Source organism: Atheta coriaria, unplaced genomic scaffold (genome assembly GCF_025399875.1).
Source record: "Atheta coriaria isolate IRGN ID8LTWV9N9 unplaced genomic scaffold, Caltech_Dcor_3.1 hic_scaffold_9_pilon, whole genome shotgun sequence".
Classification (NCBI taxonomy): Eukaryota; Metazoa; Arthropoda; class Insecta; order Coleoptera; family Staphylinidae; genus Dalotia; species Dalotia coriaria.
The window spans coordinates 1625642-1651318 of record NW_027045451.1 but is presented as its reverse complement, the minus strand read 5'-3'; the positions used below and the strand labels follow the sequence as shown (position 1 = coordinate 1651318).

Here is a 25677-nt window from a genome sequence, read left to right as displayed (position 1 = left end):
TATAAATTAAACAATTTCGGTTTTTAACTTTTAATATTTATATTTTTCGTTCTGAATTAATTTTATGCATTAAAAAAATTAACAAATAGCTTTAAACCATCCCCCATCATTTCATTTTTTCCCAAAAATGTGTTTTTGTTTGTTTTATACAAATAGGCTATCTTACAATACCACAAATCATACCGAATTACGTTTTACAATATTAAACAGGGCAGCCGCGCACAGAAAAAGTATAAGAACCGGTGTAAAACAAAAAAAATATATAAAAAAAAAATCAATCAAAGGAACACAACGGGTGTGTGTGATAAAGTGAAGGTGGTGGCAGGAAGAATAAGTAATCCGAACGAAAACGTGGCGAAGGAGAAGAACGGGAACACGTAATTTGGATACGTTTCGGATCGTAAAGCTTAATTATCGACGGTCGACAATAATTAACATAGCCTCTAACAATAAATGTGTTAACCATTGTTGCGCAGCGTGTGATGTTTTGAAATTCACGAATCTTGTCATACACACACATTCAAATTGCTCCACGAAATCAACTTATAGTACGTTTACGAATTACTTTAACATCATATACATATAAATAAAAACAAAAACAAAAAAGAAAAATGATACGAAATTAAATATAAAACAAGGACTTTCTTCTCTTTTGACACAGAACGATTGACAATATTCACGCTCAACAATGGTTAACACATGTACAAAAAAGCTTGACGCAATTTTAGTTGTGTGTTTTCATCAGTAAATTTCTTTTTATCATCAAAATGTTCGCCTTGCCATATCTCATTAATTATAAATCTAACTTAACGTTATATATTTTTAATAATCGTATTGTAATATAGAACTATTCTGGCGTCGTTTCGAAGCGGTCCGTTATACATTGTACAGGTGTAGATGTGTGTGTGTGGTGTGAATGTGTGTGTGTGTGCTGAAAACGAAAGCGATCGTCTTGCAAAAAGCGAAACGAAAGCGCGCGTCCCAAACCCGACCGCCATCTTGTTCACCAAACACATCATCGTCCGCCATTTTATATTATCACCCCGATCTTTATTAAGTGTGTCATCCAGTTCTGTGTTGCGTCCTTAGAATCTTAGAATTCTAGTTTACTTTTGTATTTTAGCGTTTTATTTTGAATAAATTCGACGAATCAAACCGTAAATGTAATAAATAGCATCTCTCATCATTCACAATAATGCAGTGCAGTTATATAATCATATTGTACAACAATCATGTAAATTTGTTATTTGTTTCATTCTTGTTTTTTTTTGTGTTTATTATTTGTACCGTTGCGGATCGACGCGCATGCGCACGCCCGATCGTCAGTTTTAAGTCATATCATAGTCATATTAATTTTTTTTTGTTTATAATTTGCATTCATAACAAATATATAAAGTGTTATTATAAACTCTGTCAATCTCATTTTTTGTTTCATTTTTTCTTTTTCTTATACGTTTCGTTTTGAAGCATTATCGCGAAATGCAAAAAATTTACGTAATTTGTCTTCAAGTTTCATAATGCACCTCGTTTGTTTTTTGTTTTTATTCCATTTGTTATATATAATATATAACATTATTCAAAATAAAACTAAAATCATATAAATCTATTCATCATAAATATTTCTATATACTATTTCATATATTTTATACATATACATCTCTGTTTATCTTTCTTTATATATATATTTATATATAATATTTATAGTTATTTATAAAAAACCGTGTTCGCCACCATGTAATTAATTAAAAAAACGTAGTAAAATTAAACATAACCTCATTCCTCGCGTCGTGTGTCTTCGCGTTTTGTTTTTTTTTTTTCATCGTGTGTGTGGTTCACTGCTTTCTGTCGCGCGCGCGTGTCCTCTGTGTAGTACAAATCGAATGAACATGATCGCCAATTGAAGGTAGCCACCCGTAACAAGCCAAACGTGTCGAAATTTATCGGAAATTAAATCCTGGCGGCTACCTCCACTGTCGACGCTAATATATTTTACAGTTTTATTTACGCCCTAATCATATATAATATATAATTTCTCGTATTGTAGACTTTTCTTGCGTTTTTTACCTATTAGAGTGTATGTAATAGAGTGGTTTACGTTTAAGTGGCAGATTACGATGCGTGAGTACGTAAATTAAAAAAACAAACTGCGGGACTTTTCCGTCCCGCGGACGACGAGGCAGCACCTACGGATTCTCAATCATTGGTTATGTGACTAAACTTGACAACTTGACTCCTAAACCCATTCGTATATACGCGTGTGTGTTGTGTGTGTGTGTGTGTGTATAAATAGATTACATTTTAAACGTTTATATATATTCATTCATAAGTAATAACAAACAACAAACAAATAAGTTGTACTTTGAAATCAGGGCCTGGCTCAAGCGCGCACACACGTCCAGCAGTTTTCTTAGTATTTTTTTTTTCTCTTGTTTTTTTGAAGCGCCTCGTCGTGCCAAGGAAGAAAAAATCTCACATCGCTCGTAATAAGTAATAGAGATCTGCGTTTAAATTAATTTCTATTCACAACAACGTGTTTTCTTTTCTCCCGCTTGAATCCAAGCAGTATATTCGCGATTGTGTTTTTATGTTTTTATTTTTGTGTGTGTTTTAATATATTAAGGCCGATACAATCAGTATGAAGGAATTTCTACAACATACGAACACACACACACACAGATTACGATTAGAAAGGGACGATCACAGTGTGTAAGTGTAATAGTTTACGAACGATTAATAAAAAAACTCGCTACGAAAAGTTCCACCGCCGCCCTCTCCGTAACACGTAAGTGGAGTGAACGATGTGTGAGTTTCGTCTCGCAGTGTTGCTAAAACCCTCCGATTTGCGCGCTGCTTCCTCCCCGGGCGCTAGAGGGTACTTACCGTGTGTGTGTCGTGGTATTATAGACTCGCCTACTGCGCGCCGCGTACTCGAAACTGGGGTAGTAAATGTGTGTGCTTTTTATTTAGATTTATTTGCGTGAGTTTTGCGTCGGTTTCTTCTTTTTTCTGTCGCTCCCTTTCGTTAATCCTCTCAACTGTCCACGCTGAACAGCTCCTTGTGTAAGGCGGGGAATTCGAGGTGTGGTGCAGATCTTTTCAATTTTCCCAGCGCGTCCATGTGCAGTATACTCACTTCACTGTTGTTTTTAATTACAAAAAACATTAAATTACTAGTCTGTAATTGAAGTTATTTTTTGGTACTAACCGTAAAACGGGTATTTTCGTAAGCAGGGCATCACATACGGTGACGTCTCCTTTGATGGGAAGCGTATGGTTCTTGTCCAACTCGATTCGCAGCGCGCGCAGCACTGCCTGGCTAAGTCGACTTATCTCACCGACGCCTTTGAGTCCAGGTCGATCTAAAAGACATTCACATTTATGTAATTCCTCGATATAAAACTGGTACTTCTTAAAAATCATTCAAAATTTTTATTTTTTAAAAATCCATGGTGTTGATAACATAGAGCTCTGTATTACCGACATTGTGACTTACCAGGTGAGAGGAGAACACACGCTGAGTACAAAGCAATCTCCGTTTCTGTAAGCTTCAGAGAGGCGACAGCCTTGGCGATGTCGAAAACGCACGTCACTAACTTCATCTCGTGCGTGTCGGAGGTGAAAAAAGCCTCCTGCGGCAGCATCGTGTCTCCGTAGAGAACGCAATTCTGCGAGAGGTCCAAGTAGCGCGACATTCGTATTACGCCCAGTTCGAAACTTCCTAAACATTCGAATAAACACTCAAAATCATGAATATAGATTAATGTCGATGCGTATATGAGAAGATGAAATGATGATGGATACTTATTGCTGACCTGCTTTGAGCAAGACGATCTGATCGTCCTGGGAGAGTTTCATAAAGCCAGGCACCATCTTAGCGAACTCGATGATCTGCTGGATGATGGTGGTGAGCTTCTGGGCGCACTCTAACCACAGTTCCTCGTGCGCCATATTCTTGTAGTACAGCAGGCGGGAGAGATCTTGCGGCTTGCGGAACATCTCGTTGATGTGCTCCATCGTGTATAGACAGGTGCGCGCATGCGCATCCGATATTGTCTTTGAGAGGAGCTCTGATATCTGACTCGGGTCTGCAACCACAACCGCATGCTTAATACGCAACACACATTGCACGCTATTTTGTGTATTGACACAAACATAACCAACAAAACCACAATAATCTCTCAATTAAAAAGCAGGAAAGCAACAGAAAGCATATGAAATATGAAATATGATAACGAATATTAGTAAATAATTTTATACATGCAATAAGTTAGGCAACTCAATACACAATCGAATATCAACACAAAATGAATGAGGATGCTCGATGTAATGTGTGCGATTGTGTTCGGGCACAAACTTACTAGGCAATGAAACAGGTTCGCAGTCGTCGGTGGCGCGCGCCGCCACTTGCGAACTGGTCTGCTGCCTCGCGCTGCTCGACTGCACTGTGGGTGAATTAACAAATGTGGTGCTATCGACATGGCCGCCCGGCACGAGCGTGTCCGCCGCTGCCCCAGCCGTCGCCGCGGCCTCCTGCTTGACGGTGGGCACGCGGCCGGCACTATTGCCGTCGGTGGCGACCGCCTGCGCGCGCTTGCAGCCGCCACCGACGACACCGTCACCACCACCACCACCACCAACGCGGTCACTACCCCCATTGTTAGTATCTCCTATGGTTGCACCAAGTTAGAACATTACATACACACGAAGACGAATTCCCATAGAATATTCAAATGTTGTTGTCATTGGAGTCATACTGTTGTCATATTTATAAACCTAACCAATTCTAACCTAGTTTTGTGTATGTACAAATCTACGTATACAAGTTCAGATGATAGAGTGCAAAAATGTAGTGCGAATGGCACATGGTCTTGATTAATAGCTAAGTATTGAACGTTTGATCTGATGTGGTGTTGTTTACACTGGTTGTACCAGAGGAGACTTACCTGTGGTGACGACGTTTGTCATCAGGCTGCCGGTGTCGCTGAGAGGGTCGATTCCGGGCCGCGGGTCGTACGCCGTCGTACTATCCACGTAATCGGCGGAGATATCGTAGCCCATCGAATTCGTCGTTTGAATCTGCGTCTGGCCGGTGTAGTACGTAGGCGTGTATGTTCCCACATCACTATTATAAGTGTACCTGACGATGAAACATCAATAAGCACAATCCGAGGCTCTCAAATTAAGTTTGGCAGAGCTAAAATTTGGTTAGGAAATAAATGCATACCCTCCATTGTAGTTGTGGTGCAGCTGATCGCTGCTAGATGGCGTCTGCTGCTCGAACACTGAACTGTCGGGCGCCGAATCGTTCTGCGCGCGCAGCTGCGCCCGGTGGAATCGTACTTCGTCTTCGACTTTTTCGCGCTGTTTCTTTGACATACGACCGAATTTCACGGCTGAAAACGAACAAAAATACGTTATAATAGTGTTACACAGAAGTTATCCGGTTTTGCGACCGAACAATTAGAGTATTGATGACATTATGTTGTACTCTCAAAGTACAGCTAGACGTTTCTAGTCTTGAGACCGCGTGGCCGAACAATGGCGCTCGTTTGTTCTGTGCGCTAACAGGAACTCGCCATATCGTCCGTTCGTTATTTAACATTCTTTCAGCTTCATTTGATCGCGCTCGAAGCGCATCGAGGCACATGTCATTGAATAAATCGTCTCTATTCCCACATTCCGCGCATGATTTTCGCCATCTTGAATTAGCTGCCCTGGTCGGGAAATAGTTGCAGTTGCTTAGACTAGTTCGTTTGTGACAACCGGCGCAGGTTAAGTTAGTTTACATCGGTTTACAGTGAGTTATGCGCGCTGGGACAAACGAACGCTTAACGAGATAATGTCGTCGCCATTGCGCGCGAACACAGCGGGAACAATGGGCCATGATTTCAGTCCCGGAATGTTGGAAAATATAAACTTTGCAAACTGTAGCAACAGTGCTAACGATTCGAGCTGATTGCTTTGAAATCTCAAGTAGTCAAGACGTCAAGCATTTAGAGGGCGCTAACTACCTCATTAGTTTTAATATCAGGTGTGTCGTTGCGTTGCAATATGGCCGCGCTTTGAATTGTGTATTGTTTCGTGTGCTGTGATAAGTTTAAAGGTGAATTTATTAATTTGCATGCGGTGCGCATGCGACCACGCATGTTTATAAGTTTTGAGCGCGGTCGGCGATAAATTTTGTTGCGTATACGCGCGTTGCACATGGCGTGCGTGGTACACGCATTGACAAACGACAAATTTATTACGAACGCGAATATTTCTGCATGCTGCATGCGTGCGACAGTGCATAAATTGCAAGTGCATGTTTCAAAACCCCATTTTAAGACTACCAGCGAGACCTGAGGTCAAAAATATTTCTTTGACCAAAAATGGCACCTCGAAAAATCAACTCCGAAAAAGAAATTTTAGTTTTTTAAAGTTTAATTTAATATAAAAACATCATTGCAGAAAAAATTAACTTTTTTTAACGATTTAAAAGTGACTTTTTGAAGGTACCCAAAAAATGGCACCTCCATAAAACCGCCATTACTCGTTCAAAATGAAAATAATAAAATTGCATAACCTTTAAAATTACTAATAAATCACTTTGGCCATAAAAAAAATGCAGTTTTAATATCCAAAACTTAGAATTTTGAAGTTACCCAAAAAACGGTCCCCCCAAAATTGAATTTTTTTCACATTTTTCAATTGAAATAACCTAGAGTAATGTATAATATGCACGATGGTGACTTGTAAGCAAATGCAATCAACACGCACGACGACACAACAACGAGCATCGTATTATAAACGCGCCTCCGTGCGGGATTCGCTGGAAACGTACGCGGCTACCGATCGTGTGTACAAACATTACGTAACGATTGTAACGCACTCGCGCTCGAGTCACTGAACGTATATCAAGTAGAGTTACGCAATCGACAGCGCAACAAACAAAAACCGCAACATAAAAAATATAAAATAAAAACACAGATGAAAACTGAAAATTTGTAAATTTGTTTTTTATTACCAGCATGACGGTGCCTTACTAAATACAAAACAAATTATTAATTTTTATTGATAAGATACTTGTCTGGGCACTCAGAATATAAGTGTGATGCGTGCGATTGTGTACGACCTATTTTCGAATCTCACTAATTACGAATGCAAACGGTTCGCGCTGTAAATATTAATTTTTCGTTTGTTTCGAGCGCTCGGTAATCTACAACTTTCAGAAAACGAGTGGAACGCACAGAAACAATCGCCGATTGCGCAAGATGTGCACACTCACAACGATTAATCACTCACGGGTTAAATTTGAATAATATTTTAATTACCCGCAATTAGTAATATGTAGGTAACTGGCCAGCAATTACATGCAATTAGTGTTTTACCGACGAAAATTCTCTAAACCAACATTTAAATATATATTTGTGATTGTTGTCAATTATTGCGGTTTTGCGCATGCGCTGTGCACTTGGTAAACTTCGCAAAGAAACGATAATTTAACGGACTTTACGGTTATGTCCGCTGCGCGTCCCGCCATGTTCCTCTTTTCTTTCTTTTGCGCGGTGAGAGACCGCTGGGTGCTTTATGCGTCTTGTGCTTTTGTGTGAATTCACAGGTAGAGGTACGTACGGTGCGTTCTTTATCACCTTTTGTATCAAATCCTATGTGGGACATGATATTTAACTTAATGAGTGAACACACTCGCACGAATTCGCGTCTCGCGATTTACAATTACGCGATTTTACGAGTGTAATTACAGTTAGCCGGTACAATTACATAAATGTCCATTAGAATATGTTATAGTAAAAAAGAATGAGTATTATTATGTAAATTGAGCGTGATTTACTACGGGAAGTTAGAGAATAAATTATTATTGACATTTTCGCATTTTTAAAATTAGAAATTTCAGAAAATTCAGAAAAATTCCAAAAATAGGCAAAATTACTTTCGTTTTGAGTTAATTAAATATTATTTTAATATAAAAATGTATAAAAGCATCATTATTGTCATTAGAAATTTATTTAGGTTCCAAAAGTGATTTTTTTGTGGTGCCCAAAAAATGGCACCTCCACAAAAGCGCCATTATGAGTAAAAAATGAAAATAAAAAATGGTACAATCTTTAAAATTACTAGTAAATCGTATTGGCCATAAAAAATTAAAATTTTTTTCATCAAAAACTTAGATTTTTGAAGTTACCCAAAAAACGGTCCCCCTAAAATTAATGTTTTTGCATTTTTTAATTGAAGTAACTTAATGTTAGATATCTTGTACTCGTATATTGACAAAAGTAATTTGTTTTGAGTAAATTAAATTAAATTTTGACAGATGCCCACAAATGGCACCTCAAAAGTTATCCAAAAATGGTACCGCTTGTGTTGCTATCTTACAATCTAATTTTTTTATGGTTTTAAGTTGTTACTACAAATCTGTGCTTAAATACGGACATGTGGCGCCCGTTTTTGAAGCCATGGCAGCTAACGGACGCGCGTAGTGCACTACTGCATGTACACACACAACTGCCTGACCTACTAATCACGCTAATATGCCAATAAATCAGGCTTGAAACGATTTAAGTGCCGTTTTCGGAGCAGGCGGCATGTTCGGCGCGCAGAGATTCAGGACTTCGTCACAGCGCTCATAAATCGGCCGCCGCCTGCAACCGTTGCAGTGTTAAGCCGCGTTAATTTAGAGGATGAGTTATTCATCTGCATCAAGTGCAATAGACATAAATCAAATCATAAAAAACTTTTTAAGCGTGCAAATCAATAAAACAAAAGAATTTTTAACATTTAAAAAAAGAATAATGCCGTCGATAAATCAATTTGTATTGCAAATTTATGCATTACACTGATGACAGATGAATAGCGCGCAGGCCATCAACACGAAATCGCAACTATAGTTTGATTTACGAAATTCGTGAATTTGCGCAAATCGACAAAAACCCGAAGCGCGCATAAATTTCACGATTATATGGGTATCGATTGTGCGCGGCTCTATCGTGCGGCGATAAATTATCACGATCGTATATCAATATCTCCTACTCGTCGTCACAGTTCGTATAAAAACATTAAAAACACATCAGCCACAGCAGCAGCACTCGCAGAGAAAGTACTTTCGTCGCGCGCGCGCGTCGCCATCGCGTATCGTGTGTCAGTTACGTAACGTTACATAAAGCACATCGATATGCGCGATCCGCGCGTGCAATAAATATAAAATGCAAACGACGAGGTGTTCGAACTACTCGAATGTATTTTGTTTCACGTAATTGCACAATACACATAAATTTTCAAAATTTTGAAAGATTTCATGACATAACCACAATAATTAATAACAACATAACCTCACTTACCATCTCGACTCATGCCCAATCGAAGGCATTTCTGAAGGCGACAGTACTGGCAGCGATTGCGATTGACGCGGTCGACGACGCAGTTCTTGTTGCGTGGACACTGATAGTTGACCACCGACGACTGCGAGCGCCGGAAGAAGCCCTTGCAGCCCTCGCACGTGATGACGCCGTAGTGCACGCCACTGCTCTTGTCGCCGCATACCTTGCAGGGTATGATCTCGATTTGTGCTGCAACAGAAATAATAAAATAAATATAATGCTCTATAATACTCATAGTCGCAGGTTTAATCGACTGCGAATTAAACTAGAAATTGCGGTAGAATTGCGCCTAGCGTGAATTAATGTCTTGAACGTGAACGTGAACAACACCTCGCCGAATATGGGCACAGTAATATTTCATCGGCTGGTGTGCCATTTAATGGCATTTCGTCTCGAATGTTTCTCTTCGTGTGTCTTTAATTGCACTCGCAAACTAGTGCTACTTGTTTTACTGCTTTAATAATGTCAAATTCAATCGGAATTGTAATCTTTTCATGACACCCGTGTAGCCGTGAAAAAATCTGCACATTTTTTTCTCTCTCACCAAAAATTCGTCATTTCCGTTCGTTTATTTCGTGTGTTGAAATAACGGTTTATCAAGTGACGCACGCAGAGCGCGACAAAACGAAAAAATCTGTTCCGCTGTGATTTTTTTCAGTCATAACTGTTAAACCTGCTAAAATTTTTACTTCTCTTTAAAAATATAATATTTTGACATTTAAAACTAATCAATCTTTTGCTAGGTATTCTAGTCGCGTATACGAGTAGCGTTACTAATGGTTAATTAACTTAAAAGATATAATAACGCGCGGACTAATTGCAACCGCTGCAACTGCTGCACCGGTTTGCAACGGGAGGTAAGAGATTAGAAAAAAAACCAGAAGCATATACAAAATGTTCTTGGAGACATAAATTTTAAGTAGTTACTGAAAGTTTTGCATGGTTGTGTATATCAAGCGTAAAAAATAAACGGTTATTACCGGTTATTACGAACGAATAAAAACTCACAAAAAGCACAAAATCAATAAAACATAACGTAAACATAACGTAACATTTCGCGCAACGTAACGAAACGCATCGCAACCGGATGGCGAAATAATAGTTTTCCTTCCACAACAACTTCCATGGTTGTTCCAACGCCGCCCGACAATCATGCGTATTGCATCATAATACAACACAACACATTTCCTACAATGTATACCTCTAATAGAATTAGCGCTCTTCTTCTCCTCCTTGTCGTCGATAAGATTTGTGGTGACTGAATGTAGATGCTGTTGTTGTTGTTGTTGTTGGTGGGCGTGTTGGTGGTGGTGCGCGAGAGATGGCGGCGGCGGTGACGTTGAGTCTACTGCGGCCGCCGCCGCCGCCGCAGCAGCAGCGTCCGAGGAGGCGGCGACCGCCGCGGCCCAATTATCCGCGGCACTGAACAGCTCTTGAAAATTGTCCATCGTCTGCGTGCGACGGCGGTGGCGGCGGCGACGGCGGCGTCAACGTTCGTACGCGACTCCGCTTCTTAACGCTACTGGCCAGCCGGGTGGCTATGCTTCGCATGGCAGCGCCGCCGTAATTGAAACTCGCGCTCGCTTAAACCGCCCCCGGCTCGTGTAGACACTTTGTGGTGAGATAAGACACTATGATGTAAACGCACTTTGCATATAGACACACTTTGCTTTTATTTTTATTTTTTGTTTCGTGTAGATTTGTAGAAAATTCAGTCGAAATTCTGGACGGATATTTTATTAGTACTTAAGTCACTTTTGAATTCTAAATCCTTGAAGTGCAAGCAAATAATCTTCTTCAGGTGCCAAGTGGAAACTTGAAAATTTTTCGTGTGTGTGTATGGAAGCGAAAAAAAAATCGTTGTTAATTTGTTCCGAAATGAGGAGGAAATTTCACGCGGACAGCGTCACACACATTTACGCACGCGAGGACGTGCGGCAAGTGCGGAAGGTTCAACAACCGGGCGACAATAATTTCGTTTTTTCGGGCGTTCGCCCAAGCCGGGCCGTCGATCGCGCTGTCGAACGGATCCGCGCTTGATTCGCCTTTTTTTTTCAGCGGTACGCGCACTTTGCCTTCACCGACTTAAGTCACCACCCACCAAGTGAACTCAGTGACTAACCCAACAGTCAACATACACTCAACTCAAACACGCTGTAAAGGCTTTCGGAACAATGCGAAAAAGCTCCAAACCGATAACATTCAATGGGATGGATAGAAAACAATATTTCATAAATCTACTCGTGACATTTACTTCCCTACGATGCACCTACGCGTTGTAGAAATATCCTAGCATGCTTGACTTAAGTTAAGTTAATGCTTAAGTCATTATTTCGATGATTTCGATCGTAACCAGCTGATTTTTGCGTGTTTTTCGCCGGGAAATGCTCGGAAAAGCCAAGAAAGATGCACACGAGAGGCCGACGTCGTCGCTCGCCTCGTTCGTATCGAGCGCGCGCGCTCGGCTCGTGTTTAGGAGGCGCGGTTGAAAGCCATTGAACTCGAGGTTGTTCACCGCCAAATATGGTCGAGCCGGAGCGCTCGACGCGTTCGCTTGCGCTAAGCTAGCCGGTCGCGTTCCTTCGAAGGAACAACCGAGAAACCGGGAAGCCGATCGTTACCCGCCGATAACGTCCCTAGAACCACCCAAATCCCAATAATCAAAGTGATTACCCACGGGGATCATACCATGCGAACCGGTGTATATTTTGGCGAAAATTTTCAAGTTTTGGCAAAAAAAAATCCGCGCAGATGCTCGAAAACGCTGTTGGAAATTATGTGAAACGGTTGGGTACGGTGTGAGCGGCCGCGGGATCGCGGAACACGCGCGTCGGTTATTTTTAAACAATGTGAATGACCGATTATGCTCGACGCTCGCGATAAAGAGACAATAACACTCGGTTGCGTCGCCGCGCACGCGGCTCCTGCGCTCCGCGAACTTTTAAGCGTTTTTAGCGCACTTTCAGCACCTCTCCGGGCGTGCGTAGCTTATCACACGGCCGGCGATTAAGCGAAAACGCACAAATTCACACACACTCGAGACTTGTTACCAAGACTGCGTAAACTTCTCCCTTTTTTTTGAATTTTTGCCTAGTTTAGTACTTTTGTTAGCATTTGTCATTATTGTATAATTTAGTTTCTAGTTTCTCTTCGCGGAAGTGTTGTGCTGTACAATATCGCACACACAACACGAAACACAAGTAAAATTTTGAAATTTTCAAGCTTCCACCCACACTACCAGCACTAAAATTTTAAAACATTTCCAAACGTGTACAGATGAATGACACTTATGTAAGAATATTTCCTCGGATTATCCTTTCAGCGATTAAGTTAAAGTTCGAAACGTTTTATAATCCATTTTGTTGGCATCAGGCACTAAACAAGACAGAAAGAAACTCTAGCACTAGAAATCACTTTTTCTTCCACTTGATTTTCCCACTTCCGGTTAGAGGCGGTAATGATTTCGGTAAATATTTGAACGGCACTTGAAATTTTGATGTTTTGGTACACGTGCAAAAGGCGGCATGTGAGCGAAGAGCGCCCAGCGAGGAGCCACACACGAGCGCGCTGCAAACGCGAAACAACACTGATTCGACTTCCTGGTTACGGCCGCGGCGCGACTCCCCGATCGACGGCGACGCTCCTCACCCGCTCTCCGCGCGCGCCTCGCGAGGAGACGTCGCGACGCAACGCCGCCACCGATAATGCAAGCGATATTCATCGTCCAACCACTCAAAACACCCTTCAAATCAGATAAATCATTTAAACAACCCTGAAAAAATCATTCTTTTCGCATAAATTTCATTCTACCGGCTTGTTTTGATTCTGTACCCCCACCACTCAAGCCGAAATTCTATTCGTCCATCTCTTTCTTGGTGATTTTCCACGTGTGTCCACGATGGTATAGTGATGGTATTCGTGTGGATGTGGATGTGTTGTGTTGTTACGTGCGCTTACGTTTTTCCCGTTCGTTTCGTTTCAGCAGGAGAGCGTGTGACGTACCGTACGAGAACGCCGAACGCCGAGAGTGGGGCGGCCGGCGTGGTGTGCCCGGCGTGGGGGCAGTCGCGGGTTCAACGAACCCGCATTACATTACATACATACATACGAAACATTGTTGTGTACGCGCACGCGAGCCGCGAGTTGCTGCGAGCCGCGAGCTCGTACGTGGAGATAAATAAAATGCTTTTACTACGGCGAGTCATAATACTATCTACACGACTAAGCACAATTTTTTGAAAAAAAGTGCAAAAAGTGGAGTTTTATGTTTACGGCTTTAGGGAGGTATGAAGCAAGGGGATATTGATAAGGGAGAATCTCTAGGATTGTAGATAATTTAATTAGCTTCAAGTGGGAGAAGGAATTTTTAAAATTGGTTTAAAATTGCAAGTTTTACACTCTGTTTTATAACAAAAAACAGGGTAAAAATATTAAATTTTTACTTTGATCACGTTTTTTGATAAGTTCTCATATCTGAACTGTATCATGTTATATATCAAATTATAGAGAATTTAAACAGTTTTAACATAGTGTTTAAATTTATTTCTGGCAGTAAAGATTCTACGCATTTTACACTATTTTATAGCAAAAACACGAAAAAAAGTAAAATTTTACTTTAATCACGTTTTATCATAATTTCCCATTTTCCAACTATATCATGTTATATATAAAATTAAAGAGAATTTTATCAGCTTTAATATCAAATTTAAATGATTTTCATACAATTAAAATTGTGAGAATTATCAACAAAATTCCAAGAGTACATTGAAACTTATTATTCCCGCCGATTAAAATTTTCAACGGTTCGTAAAACGATGGAATGATTGAATCCCGCTTGTCGACGAGTGCATCTCACTAAGAGAACTCGAGGAGCGCACAAATTTGTGGAATGCCATCGTCGGCACGAAAATAGCAGGCGCGTTGAAATTAGTTTCCAAGTTACCAAGTTTTTCACTCCCATGCAGCAGGTGTGTGCTCGGGAGTAGTGCGTGGGTAAACTCCACTGGTGTGTTTCAAGTCCTTGCGAGACCAGTAGGCAAAACTTGGCTGACGTGTCAAAACAGTTTGAGAATATAAAATAAACATCCTTAGAATCACTCGGAATGCGAAACAAGATATAAATTTAGAATCAAAACATAAAACTATATATAATTCAACTTTGATTAGTTCTAATTTACGACCAATGTCAATTTAGAAATTTAAATAAGTAAAATTTTATTTTACTGTTTGGTTTAAAATTATTTTTTTATTGTTTTTGTATTGTATAAATATTGAAAACTCGCAGGACGACATCGTCGACGCAACATGCATGCTGCATTTGCATCGCGTGGCGCGTCGATTCTCTCGCGTTCGGTAATGTTTGGCTGGCTGGCGTGCGTGCGATTCGCGTTTCGCGCCGGTCGAAGGCTGCCGGTCTCCCCATATGTTCGCTAAGTGGGTCACTGAGACTGACTCGCAGCGTTCGGTCATTGCACCGAACGAGCGCGCGCTGCCAGCCGGTAGGCTAGCGGTCCGCCACCACCACGACAGCCACTACTACTGCCTGTGCTCTGGCAGTCACGCAGTCACACTGCTCACTACTCAACACTCGCACTCGCTGTCGAGGAGTACTGCAGGACTTAACTGGGGAGCGCAGTCAAGTTTTGGTCACAAAAAATTTCGAGTTGCAACTTTAAGGCAAAATATTATTGACTTAGAATAATCGCACAGGATTGTGCGATATGTCATTTTGAAGGGAATTTTATTGGCTATATTTTAATGTAATTTCTATTAATTTGTTATTAAAATTTTATTAGTTATTAGACATTTTGTAAATAGTTGCAAAAAATTATTGAAAAAATATATCACAACTTTGAAACCAAATATTTAGTATAAAAATTATTATAAATTAATAAAATGTGATATAAACATTTAGAGAATTTAATTGGTTGTCTTTTACCGTAAAATTGAATACAAAATATTAAATATTTCAAAAGTTACAAGCAATTTTCTAACAAAAAACATATTTCAACTCTTTTTTCTTCAAAATGTAAATTTTTATATAAAATAATCAGTAAAAGAAAGTTGGTGGGCACGAAGTTGTCAAGGCAAAACACTCGACTGCGACTTGTCCACACACAACAACAACTGACAGCTATTTTTATTCTGGTATTTGTTTAATGCGAAACGCAACGTTAAAACGCAGCGAGTGACGATTCACAACATCGCCACCGTATTTTTCTGCATTTCATATTCAACATTCGTATTCTGTCGTTACGTCGACGCGGTTTTCTTTTCTCTGCCATCGCTACCGACTCCACTGAACATTTATTTATACTTTTCAGTGTGTTGACTTGTTGCCACTTGTGTTGTCGTCGCACGATTACGAAATTCGGTTGACAATCTCGCTCTCGGTTTGTTTAATCGCATCATTAAAATGCTTCACGTTTACATTGCGCTTGCAAAAGCAGAACTTATTTGTGTTATCATTATCACGGCGCTGTAAGAATTATTAATTAATTTATTGTATTCGTAGAAATTTTCGAAAATTGCGCAATTGACGATAAATTGCGAAATTAATGATGACCTCGGGGTGAGACTGCCAAAAACGAACGAAAATTGCGAATTGGCATTGCGCGGATTATAAAACAACACACGTTTGCGTTTCGTGAATGAAAATGCCGGAGGCGTCACACCACACACCGCATAACACACGTTATACTCGTGAACAATTTGTTTGGACGTAAATTACGATAAATTGTTAGCGAATTATTTGCCGCGAGCTGCTTATTAATCAATCATTGAAGATAAATTACAAATTGGAAAAATTTCTAGATTATTATCATAATTATAGACAAAAATTCAATAATTGACTTAAGTTAAGTCTACTTAAAAACTCGACTTAAGTCATATTTTCCACAAAATCTCATCTCAATTGTAAAATTTACAAAAAAATTGACTTAAGATAAGTCTCCTTAAGTCATATGCTGTTTAAACTCACTATTTGACATTGCGCATGCGTGAGTTACTCAAAAATTCAAAAAATCAATCTCCGATTGTTGTTTTCCTTGTAAATTTGGTTGTTTTTTGCGTGCGTGGCGGCGCACGGCGTCGTTTATAAATAGATGTTTGTAAATAATTTTTGCCGCTCTTATGTAATGCCGATTAGCGATTAGCGGCGAGCGCTGCCGAGCGCAAGTAGGCCACAAGTTGAAAGACATGAACCAAGGACATCGGGGTATGCGACTCGCGGTTGACTGCGAACCGAACGCCGCGCACATCGAGAGAAGGAGACATCGTAAATGAATGCTGGCTGCATGCTCGTCGCATACGATCATCAGCGGATTGCATTCGACAATCGATCGGATATTGAAATATCGAAAGCGTCATCGATACGATGAAGTACATGCAACATCATGCTGGTTACATATTAAACGATTGTTAAACAATTGAATGACATAAGTAAACATTTCAATCTAATAACTGGCAATATTTAAATGAATCAATACCTATTCGGTATTATTTTTGAGCGTGTTGGGTAACTTTTTGCTTAATGATCGAAAAGAAAGTTCTTTTCTAATTTTATAACACCTCGCATAAAGTTCGATCACAAATCATAAAATTATTAAGTATAAAGAAAAGATTACGCAACTTTTTTCACGTCGAAATGTTAAGCGCATTAAATTCGTGACTTTGAACAATTCCATATACACATTTTATAACTCGTAATAATTAACGATGTGATTCAATAATTCGTAGATTCAAGAAGAATTACCAATTGCTAATTAGACGTGAATTTCGTGCGCATTCGGAACTTAAGTCACGATTTTAAATTAAAAGCACTACAAATTGAATAAATATTTTTATAAATTAAAAAATTAAATTATTACGTGCAATAAAAGAAAATCGAAAGTTTAAACTGTTAAATTATATTAAATTATAAATATTAATATTTATTCTTACTTCATATCGATTCATTCAGTTATAAATAAACTGCCAAAAAAGAAAGTGTAGTGGTTCATTATTTATAGCATGTATTATTCATTACTATCAGATAGTATCGATACATTCGTTACAGTTTTGAGTTTGGGCGAGTTTGGACGATGGGCGTTAAATTATGCAAAACTATTGTAAAAGTTGTATCTGTAACATAACACTATCTATCATTATATATCGGATTGGTGCTTGTTAGTTCAAACAATCTCAATATTTCATTATATTTCATCAACCAATTTGAAAATATTGAAATTTAAAAATTGGCCTATGCTTTGACTTGCGGTATAAGTACCGAACACCTTGTTTTTTCGGGAAATTTTGTGTAATTTTCATCCATAAATCTTCTTTAGCAGTTTTATGAATAAAACACTAATTAACAAAGCGGTTAAATTTACTAAATGATCGTTAATTTAACGACTTAAGCTTATTCTCATAGTGCGCTGTAATAACTCGTGTATTACTTAATTTTCTAACTGTTCGCAGCGTTTTTCTATTGTTTGTACTAGATTTTCTTTTCTTTGGTTTTGCGTATTTTTATATGCAACAAAAACGCAGAGATTAAAACGTGGTTGGTCGTGTTTAGTGGATACAATTGAGTGTGTATGACTTAAGTCAGGTCTAAATGAGGACATTTTTTCGCACGAGACCAGCACCAAGTCAACAAGTCCAGATAAAGCACGCCGAAGGTTTTTCGAAGCGTAAGTCAAAACTTGACTTAAGTCTCTTTCTTGCATTGAATGTGGCTTGCAATGCAATATAAATGGTAAATCGGACTAGAATCAGAAACGAAACGAGATAAAAACGGAAAAATGCGTAACATTTCAATATCGTTCGCAATTTAACGCAGTTTAATCACGTTCTGCACTCTTGTCAACCAGTATTACCAAGTGTTGGTAATAATACTAAGTATTACACGCGGTTGTTGTTTTTCTTGCTGCGTTTTTTTAGATTTACGTTTGTAAATTGTTGTTGTGAGGTTCGGGTTCAAGAAAGGTCGTTTTCAATGATTTTTACCAATTGAATTTCTACGCATCACATTTAAGTCACCTTACGTTCGTAATAAGTGATGCACAGCACACCTCATGTTGATGACGATGACGATAATATTCGATAACGTTCTTCGTCGCGGCAAGCCGAAGCAGAAGCCTTGGTCTCTTTGGGAAAACCGCAAGGATGCGTGATTATTGATTTTATACTTTTACTATCACAATATTTAAAAATATGTTATATTGTTACAATATTTAATTTTTTTGTGACATTATTACATAGTTTTTGCGTATTTAAAGAAAAACCGTTAGAATAATTCATTTCAAACGCGTAAAGTACGAAAAAACAACGAAATAAGTGAAAACAAAAGCAAAAAACCGACAAAATAACGGTTTAATTTAATGTAAATCAAGTTAACTGCTAAACAGTTTAACCATATTATGCAGGGACGCATGTTTGATAATTTTACAGTAAAGTAAAAGTTGATGTGCTGATGATAAGAGTTTTTATGCTAGCCTGAAGCAAAAATCTGAGTCTGTAATCTTAGACTTTGTTTATATTTCTGGAATTGGTCACTAGTATCACCACGAGGGTAGAATTCCAGAGAAAAATTAATAAATTCACTCGTCATCATTATTAAATCTTAAAATAAGTTAAATTTTATCAACAAATTATAAGATTTACACTTAAAGCTCTTTTGACTGCTTAAGCTTGCCTACTTAAAATGATGAATATGTAGTGTAGTTGGTATGTTTCACATCGCACTTCATATTTAACATTTCTATTAGTATTAGCTTAGCAAAATGCATACACAGAGCGAAGTGAAGTTGTCCGGCTGCATTGCGTGCGCTCGCCGCGTAATGCCATAATGCCACGATGCCATAATACATACTCGAACATACACAACGCAACTGAGCGCGGCGCGCACTATCAATTTGACCTATATTCCACAAAAGCGCGCCGTTTAGTTCAATAAACCTTTTAAAGATAAACCCGTCGCCGTCGACATGCCGGATCCGACATGGAACTCATCATGTGTCGCCAAACGCAACAATACCCATCGAGATTTTTAATTTAATTACTATATAACTAAATAAAATAAAATGAAATAAAAAATACATACAACTAATACCTTTAATGCTGCCACTGGATGTGTGCGGCTGCTGCACCTGACTCTGTTGCTGCATCTGTTCCAATTTGGGCGCGACATTATTCCACATTTCAAACATGATTCGGCTGTTCAGTTAAATCCACCTCGCTTGCTTATTTTTTTCTGCACTTAACAATAAATATCACAATGGGTTGCGCTTCGAACTGCTTTAGACACACTTGTTTAGAATTTGTTTCTAATTTTTTTTTGTAGTTAAAAGGCCGCACACTATATTTAAAGCTATAGATTTATAAAAAATGAGTCTAATTGAATGTCCTAATCAATTTCTGGTAACTATGTGATGTATTGTTTCACGTGGAAATTTATTATTTATATATGATGGAAATTAAATTGTTCGGGCTAATTGCTGGGCGTTTGCGGGCCATATCAGCGGCCCTGATCTTTGCACGTCGCGAGCAAAACACTTTCCATCTCTTCATCCTCAACGCGCCCGCCTACAGCGCTCCAAAGAGACCATTTCATCGATAACGATGGTGATGCAACTCCAGAAACGCCCTAGAATATTTTTATTACTTTTTTAAGGATTTAAAATTATGGAAAATGCAAAAACGATGACATTTTATGTATTTTTGTTGTAATTTACGCGATATCGCCGGGAAAAAATATTTGAGTGGCTTGGTTGTTTGGTTTGTCATCTAAACGTGTAAGTCGTCACGCGAGTATTTACTATTCGTTTTAGTTGTTTGCGATTAAACCTACCTCAATGCGGTCGCGATTACGTGCGCGTTGCTTTCGCGTGCGCGTTCGCGTGTGCGCTATTATCAAAATCAAACCGTATGCAAATTTAAACTCACTTTATGTTGTGTTGTTTGTATGATGCAAGGTGCAGAGCATAATATTTTACAGCATCTGTAGTATTTCTATTTATTTAAACGATAAAAACTTAAAAAATTAATTTAAATAAAATTATTTCAAAAAATTTGTGAATTTACCGTTTTTCTTTTCTTTTTTTAAACAAGCGTATAACAGGCGCCTGACATGTGAGCACGTTCACATGCTCACAAGTACATAAAATAAGAAGAAGAAAAAAACTACAGTTAGGATTTTAATTATAGATTCGTTCGCGCAGCCGAAATTCTTTTCGCAGATTATTATCAGTTATTTCCCGTAGCTTCTTCGTTCGTATTTTGCTCCGAGCAACAAACCACAAAATTTTGTTGCGAACGTTATTCCATGTGATTACTCAGCATCTACGGATGTAATTACATTTATAATTATCAATTACCGGTTTAGGCTTCAATTATCCGTGTTGTTAAAGTTAAAAAACGTAAAAAATTAAAGACTGCACTGATTACGAGAAACTAGGACAACTAGACTCATACTTATTGTTTATATTGTGTATTTAATTAACAATTAAATGGATAAACAACTAATGTAACTGATAACACAGTTATAAATCAAAGTAATGTAAATTTTTTCGTTTTTTAAAAATCTTTTTTAAATGTTTGTCATGTTGCGCATTGTCATCGTCATCTCGGCGTTCGGATAAGAACAATGGCGACGTGCTTACGTAACTTCTTTTCTCTGCGTTTGCAAAAGCGCGAACAGAAGCACGAATACGAATACAATGAGACACGTTTCGCTGTATAAGACTCTTCGGGATTATTTTTAGCATATTTTTTCCGCGCGTTTAATATTAAAATATAATTAACTCTATCGAAATTTATGGCTGGACGTGCATGATGTGCGCGACGTGCGGGTTGTGAGAATTATGCGCAAAAACGCAAATAAGGCACGTCCGCTGCACATTCCACCCCTTGTCGTGCACACAGTCCTGGCGACGCCATTCAGTCGTGATGAAACCGAAACGCGCGTCGGCTCGTCCTCAGCCATCATCGTGCTCGGCGTCGCGTCGCCATATCCTTCCTCTTCCTGCCCATCATGGTGCATTCGCCGGGCGCCGACGAGCACAAAAGCACAAAGCTAGGCGTGCGACGCATTCCGTCACATCTTCTTTAATACCCTCTACACACACACACACGAATCTAGACTGAAAGCAGCGCAGAGAATAGCATATATACAAGTATTGATTCCACACAGCGACCAACTGAACTGATGAATACCGTCATATGACGGACCACCACTACGCCACCACGCAACACCCTCTTGTGCTCATCATACTGATGATGATATGTGTGCGCTCATAAGCTTCGCATGCTCGCTGAGCTTTCATGCGCTTCAAGCGCTTCCACTGCATTCTGTGCTTCATCAGAAAAAAACTCAACGCTGACAATGACAACAACTCTTTCACAGCGCCACGATGCAAAATCGCGTAACAACTAACTAGGTGACAAGTTGCAAGGATTTTTAAGTCTTGAAAACTTGAAATATTCAAAGCGGAAGCCTGCAGCTCCTTCACACATGACTTGAACAGAAAAAAATCTAAAACTCGGTGCATATCATCTCGAAAAATCAATAATTATCGACTAAATTCGTGTTTTAATTATTGAGTTATGCATTGCATAATATTAATTTAAGTTTGGTTGCCGCGAGCGCTTCGTAACGCAAAAGTATGCGTCGTAAATAACCAAAATTAATATTTACCGCATGTAGGTATTACACATGCGGCGATTAAACCGCTCTCTTTTCTCTTTTTCTGTCGATTGCCACTCGTGGGTGAAAGTTTGACAAAAAAATCTTAAAATTTATTAAATTTTTTCACAACACTTTAAATAAATATTTTTTTAAGGGTTGTAAAGTATGAAAGTTGTATTTTTTCAATTGTTATAATTAAAAACACATGTAAATTGTGTTTATGCAGAGTTTGGTAGACGGTTGGGTTCGGTTAATTATATCACATGTTTGCGTAACGCGTTTTATTAATAAAAGCTTTCTCTAGCAGACTAGTCGAACGCGCGACGTACTTGTACGCGAAACGCGAAATCACCGAAAAGAACGAAAGAAAGGAAGTTAACCAGTTAAAAACATACAAAAAAATGTTATAAAATAAATAAAATGTCATCGTTTTTACGCATTTCAACAAATTTCCAATCTTATACCTTTCATAAATTTAAAATAAATCCTTTCTATGTATGAATAATCCTTAATATGCACTCAATTTATGATTATTCCAACAGTTTGCACTTGTTTAAATCGCTTACAAAGTTTCGGCAACTTCACAAGTCACACACTTGATGACAAACCGGCGATGGAAATCCATCTTGTCAATAGTTAGGCACTTGAATGTTTAACTTGAACAAATTTTCACACGTCGGCGCAAGTCTCTGGTGTGATCAAAAAAGAAAAGTACCGTTGCGTGGATTTCGGGCGTTTACGGTATACCCCGGTGGGCGCACAAGCACGCGGTGCGCGGCGTAGAGAAAAACGGTCCGATCGCGTCGCGTTCTTAGCTGGAACTGAAGCCATCCGGCGCGGGGCCACTACGGCGATGCCGCTGTTACCGTAACGCGCGGCGCGCCGCCGCTGCCGCCCGACGAGCAGAAGAACACGCGCTCGTCGAGGATGCCCGGGTAGAAAGTGGGTATCGAAGGTAGTACAACACCGCTCAGGTGAACAACAGTACGGAGCTAACTGTACTTCTTGCTTCTTTGCTACACCTACAGCAACAACTGTATGGGCGCTAGACAACGTATAAATTCGGCAAATTTTTAAGCTAACTTAACTAAAATCAGTACTTTTCAGTTACTTGCTGATTGTGTATGCATCGTTCGTCGAAATGGTTTAAAATGTAACTGGGTTGATGTGATAAATACACCGACGTGTAACAAACATTGCATTCGTTACTTTTTCACACTTTATTTGCGTTTAAATTACTTCCGTTACAGTGTACGGCACGCGTGATCACGTCACACAAAATGTCTCTGAAGATTTTCGAAAATTTTCGCTTAATTAATACGTAAATGTTTGGAGTAAACCTTTAAAAACATTAATTTATTAAATTAGCAAACTTAGATTGGCTGGATGGATGCCCAGCGAGTCGAACTAATTAATTTCGTATTAAAAACGTCGACCGTTATATAATTTCTATACTTCACACGCCGAATAATAAGGATTCTAACATCACAAGCACCGTACGGGTACGATGGTGATTTTGCGTTTAATTATCACTCATGTAAACGCGAATAATCGTGCTTCACAACCGCAAGAGAACGGCATTCATCAATTAGTTGTGTTAAATTTGGTGGTCTAACGTTTTTATCATCGCAAAGGGCGTTGTGTCGTAAAATATTTACGATAGATTTTATGATGGTGGAGATAATCCGTTTTACAGACGAAAATCTGGTTTGGTGGAAATTTGGAGACCGCAAAGGGTTAAAGTGTTGTGTACCGTTAGCTTCCATTGACTGAGTGCCTTTGAAGCTCTATAAAAGGGCAATAAAATGTTTGTATCAAATTTTAAATGTTTTCGAAACAGTTACACAAAATTACTTAAGTTAAGTTGACTTACTAGTAACTTTGCTTAACTTAAGCGTACTTAAGTGTATGAAACAGTTACAACAGAAGTTTTAGTTGTAATAATTAATGAAATGTTTAATTAATATCATTATTTGTGTAATTACATGAAAGCAAAAACGGTTTCTCGCTCATTTTGTGGTTATAATTTTGTTGCATTGTTTGATAAGATCAAAAAACTTCAAAATTTAAGCAAGAACCAAGTAACGTTAGGTGGTTGAGGTGGTTTAGGCTGATATTAAATTACGTTGAGTTAACGCTACTTTATACTGTTTTTGGTGTGCTGCGCATGCGCTGGTTACTTTGCGTACCGCCGAAAAACTGCTTGACAAAAAGCCATTGTTTCAATTTCACAGCGGCGAAAAACATTCTTGCGGTACATAGCAAATTCATGAATTCCGTTTTTCATGGTTATTTGCAAGAGGAAATAAAAAATTACGTTTTCACGGATTGAAAATTTAAAAATTTAAATTTTGAGTATAAAGTGATATACCTCAACTTTATACTTGTTCGGCTAGTTCGTCTTTGGTGTTCCGTAAACAAACTTCTACGCCTTTGTTGTCCACTTCAAAAAAAAAAAGCGCAGCACCTCCGATTCGGTCTCGACACGCAGAAGCCAAAAAAGACAAGATACAACTTCCAACAAGAAGTACGCCGTACAGCGTACGAGTACGAAGCATCTCTAGCAATGAGCAGCAGCAGCCAGAAAAGTTTGTTGACCTCCGAGCGGGCCAACGAGCGCCCAAGAAGCGCCGAAGAACGCGAGATTTTTGGTGGTTTTACGAGCGGAGAACCACTCCGAGGCATCCAGCACGCAAATGTGCGTTTCGTGTGTGACTATCAAAGATTAGGCAGGAATAAAACACAAATCCAACCAAAAAATAAATCAATATAAACATAAAAACGCATTTTTAGAACTATTCATACCTAGATGGCGTTAGTTACTAATTAAAATGACTTAAGTGCGCAAAGAGCAAAGAACTGATTAATTAAATGATTTCCACTGCATTATACGAGCGCGTAATGATCATCATTACGATTAAAATGTAAATTTTTGCATTTCTACACACATCACCCACATATTCACAGATATTATGATTTTTTTCATGTATACGAACGCTTGAATCATACTAACGGCATTATTGTAGGCTGTATGTATAATATTACATACTTTACTTAGAAGTAAGTAGACTTAAGTCAAGTCCAACTGGATTCACTGAGCTCCGTCGACACAGTCGAGTTCGTAGAGAATTTATACAATAAATAAATTAGTTATTAATACACTCTAACAGTCACAGAGAAGAAGAAGAAACTATAAAAAGTATAAAGCTTTTAATTAAACAAAGTAACGTTTCTAATTAGTAGTGGAATATTTTTATTCTTCTGTTATTGTGTCACGTCACGTCACAACTGCGCTATTTTAATTTATTTACAAATTTTATTTATAAATCGCAATAAAAACGTGAGATGTGTTTTATTTACAGTTTCGTGCGTATTACGCATATATTTATTCTCGATGATAGTCGCGCCACACAATGAATGCAATATGCGTTTGAAATGTGTTACAACATTTTCAAATATGTCACAATATTGCAGTTCAATAAACTCGCATAATAGGATTAAAATATTGTATCAAGTTAAATACTGCGTTTTATTCACGATAAAAGTTTTGAGAATTAATTTTAAATGTCAGAGAAATAATAACAGGCTATAAATATTGTTCACATGTAGTGTACAATTAAATATCCGCTACTTGTT

At 38.7% G+C, this 25677-nt stretch overlaps 1 protein-coding gene across 6 annotated transcripts; it reads right to left on the bottom strand.

Annotated features, from left to right (window-relative positions):
- Positions 1-20: 20 nt before the first annotated feature.
- On the bottom strand, positions 21-22784 carry Hr3 (Hormone receptor 3). 6 transcript variants are annotated; one of them, XM_065313083.1, is made up of 10 exons: positions 22506-22784; positions 19468-20001; positions 9336-9563; positions 5225-5393; positions 4944-5137; positions 4359-4667; positions 3813-4085; positions 3494-3718; positions 3206-3359; positions 21-3137 (listed from the first exon to the last, which is right to left on the bottom strand). In XM_065313083.1, exons 2-10 carry the CDS (start codon positions 19562-19564, stop codon positions 3032-3034), a joined length of 1755 nt encoding a protein of 584 aa, XP_065169155.1. In that variant the 5' UTR covers positions 19565-20001; positions 22506-22784; the 3' UTR covers positions 21-3031. The 6 variants fall into 6 exon arrangements, with proteins under 6 accessions (XP_065169155.1, XP_065169153.1, XP_065169158.1 ...); XM_065313081.1 differs by lacking the exons at positions 19468-20001; positions 22506-22784 and adding exons at positions 10576-12749; positions 12860-12942; XM_065313086.1 differs by lacking the exon at positions 4359-4667 and having other exon boundaries at positions 22506-22773.
- Between the last annotated feature and the right edge of the window lie 2893 nt (positions 22785-25677).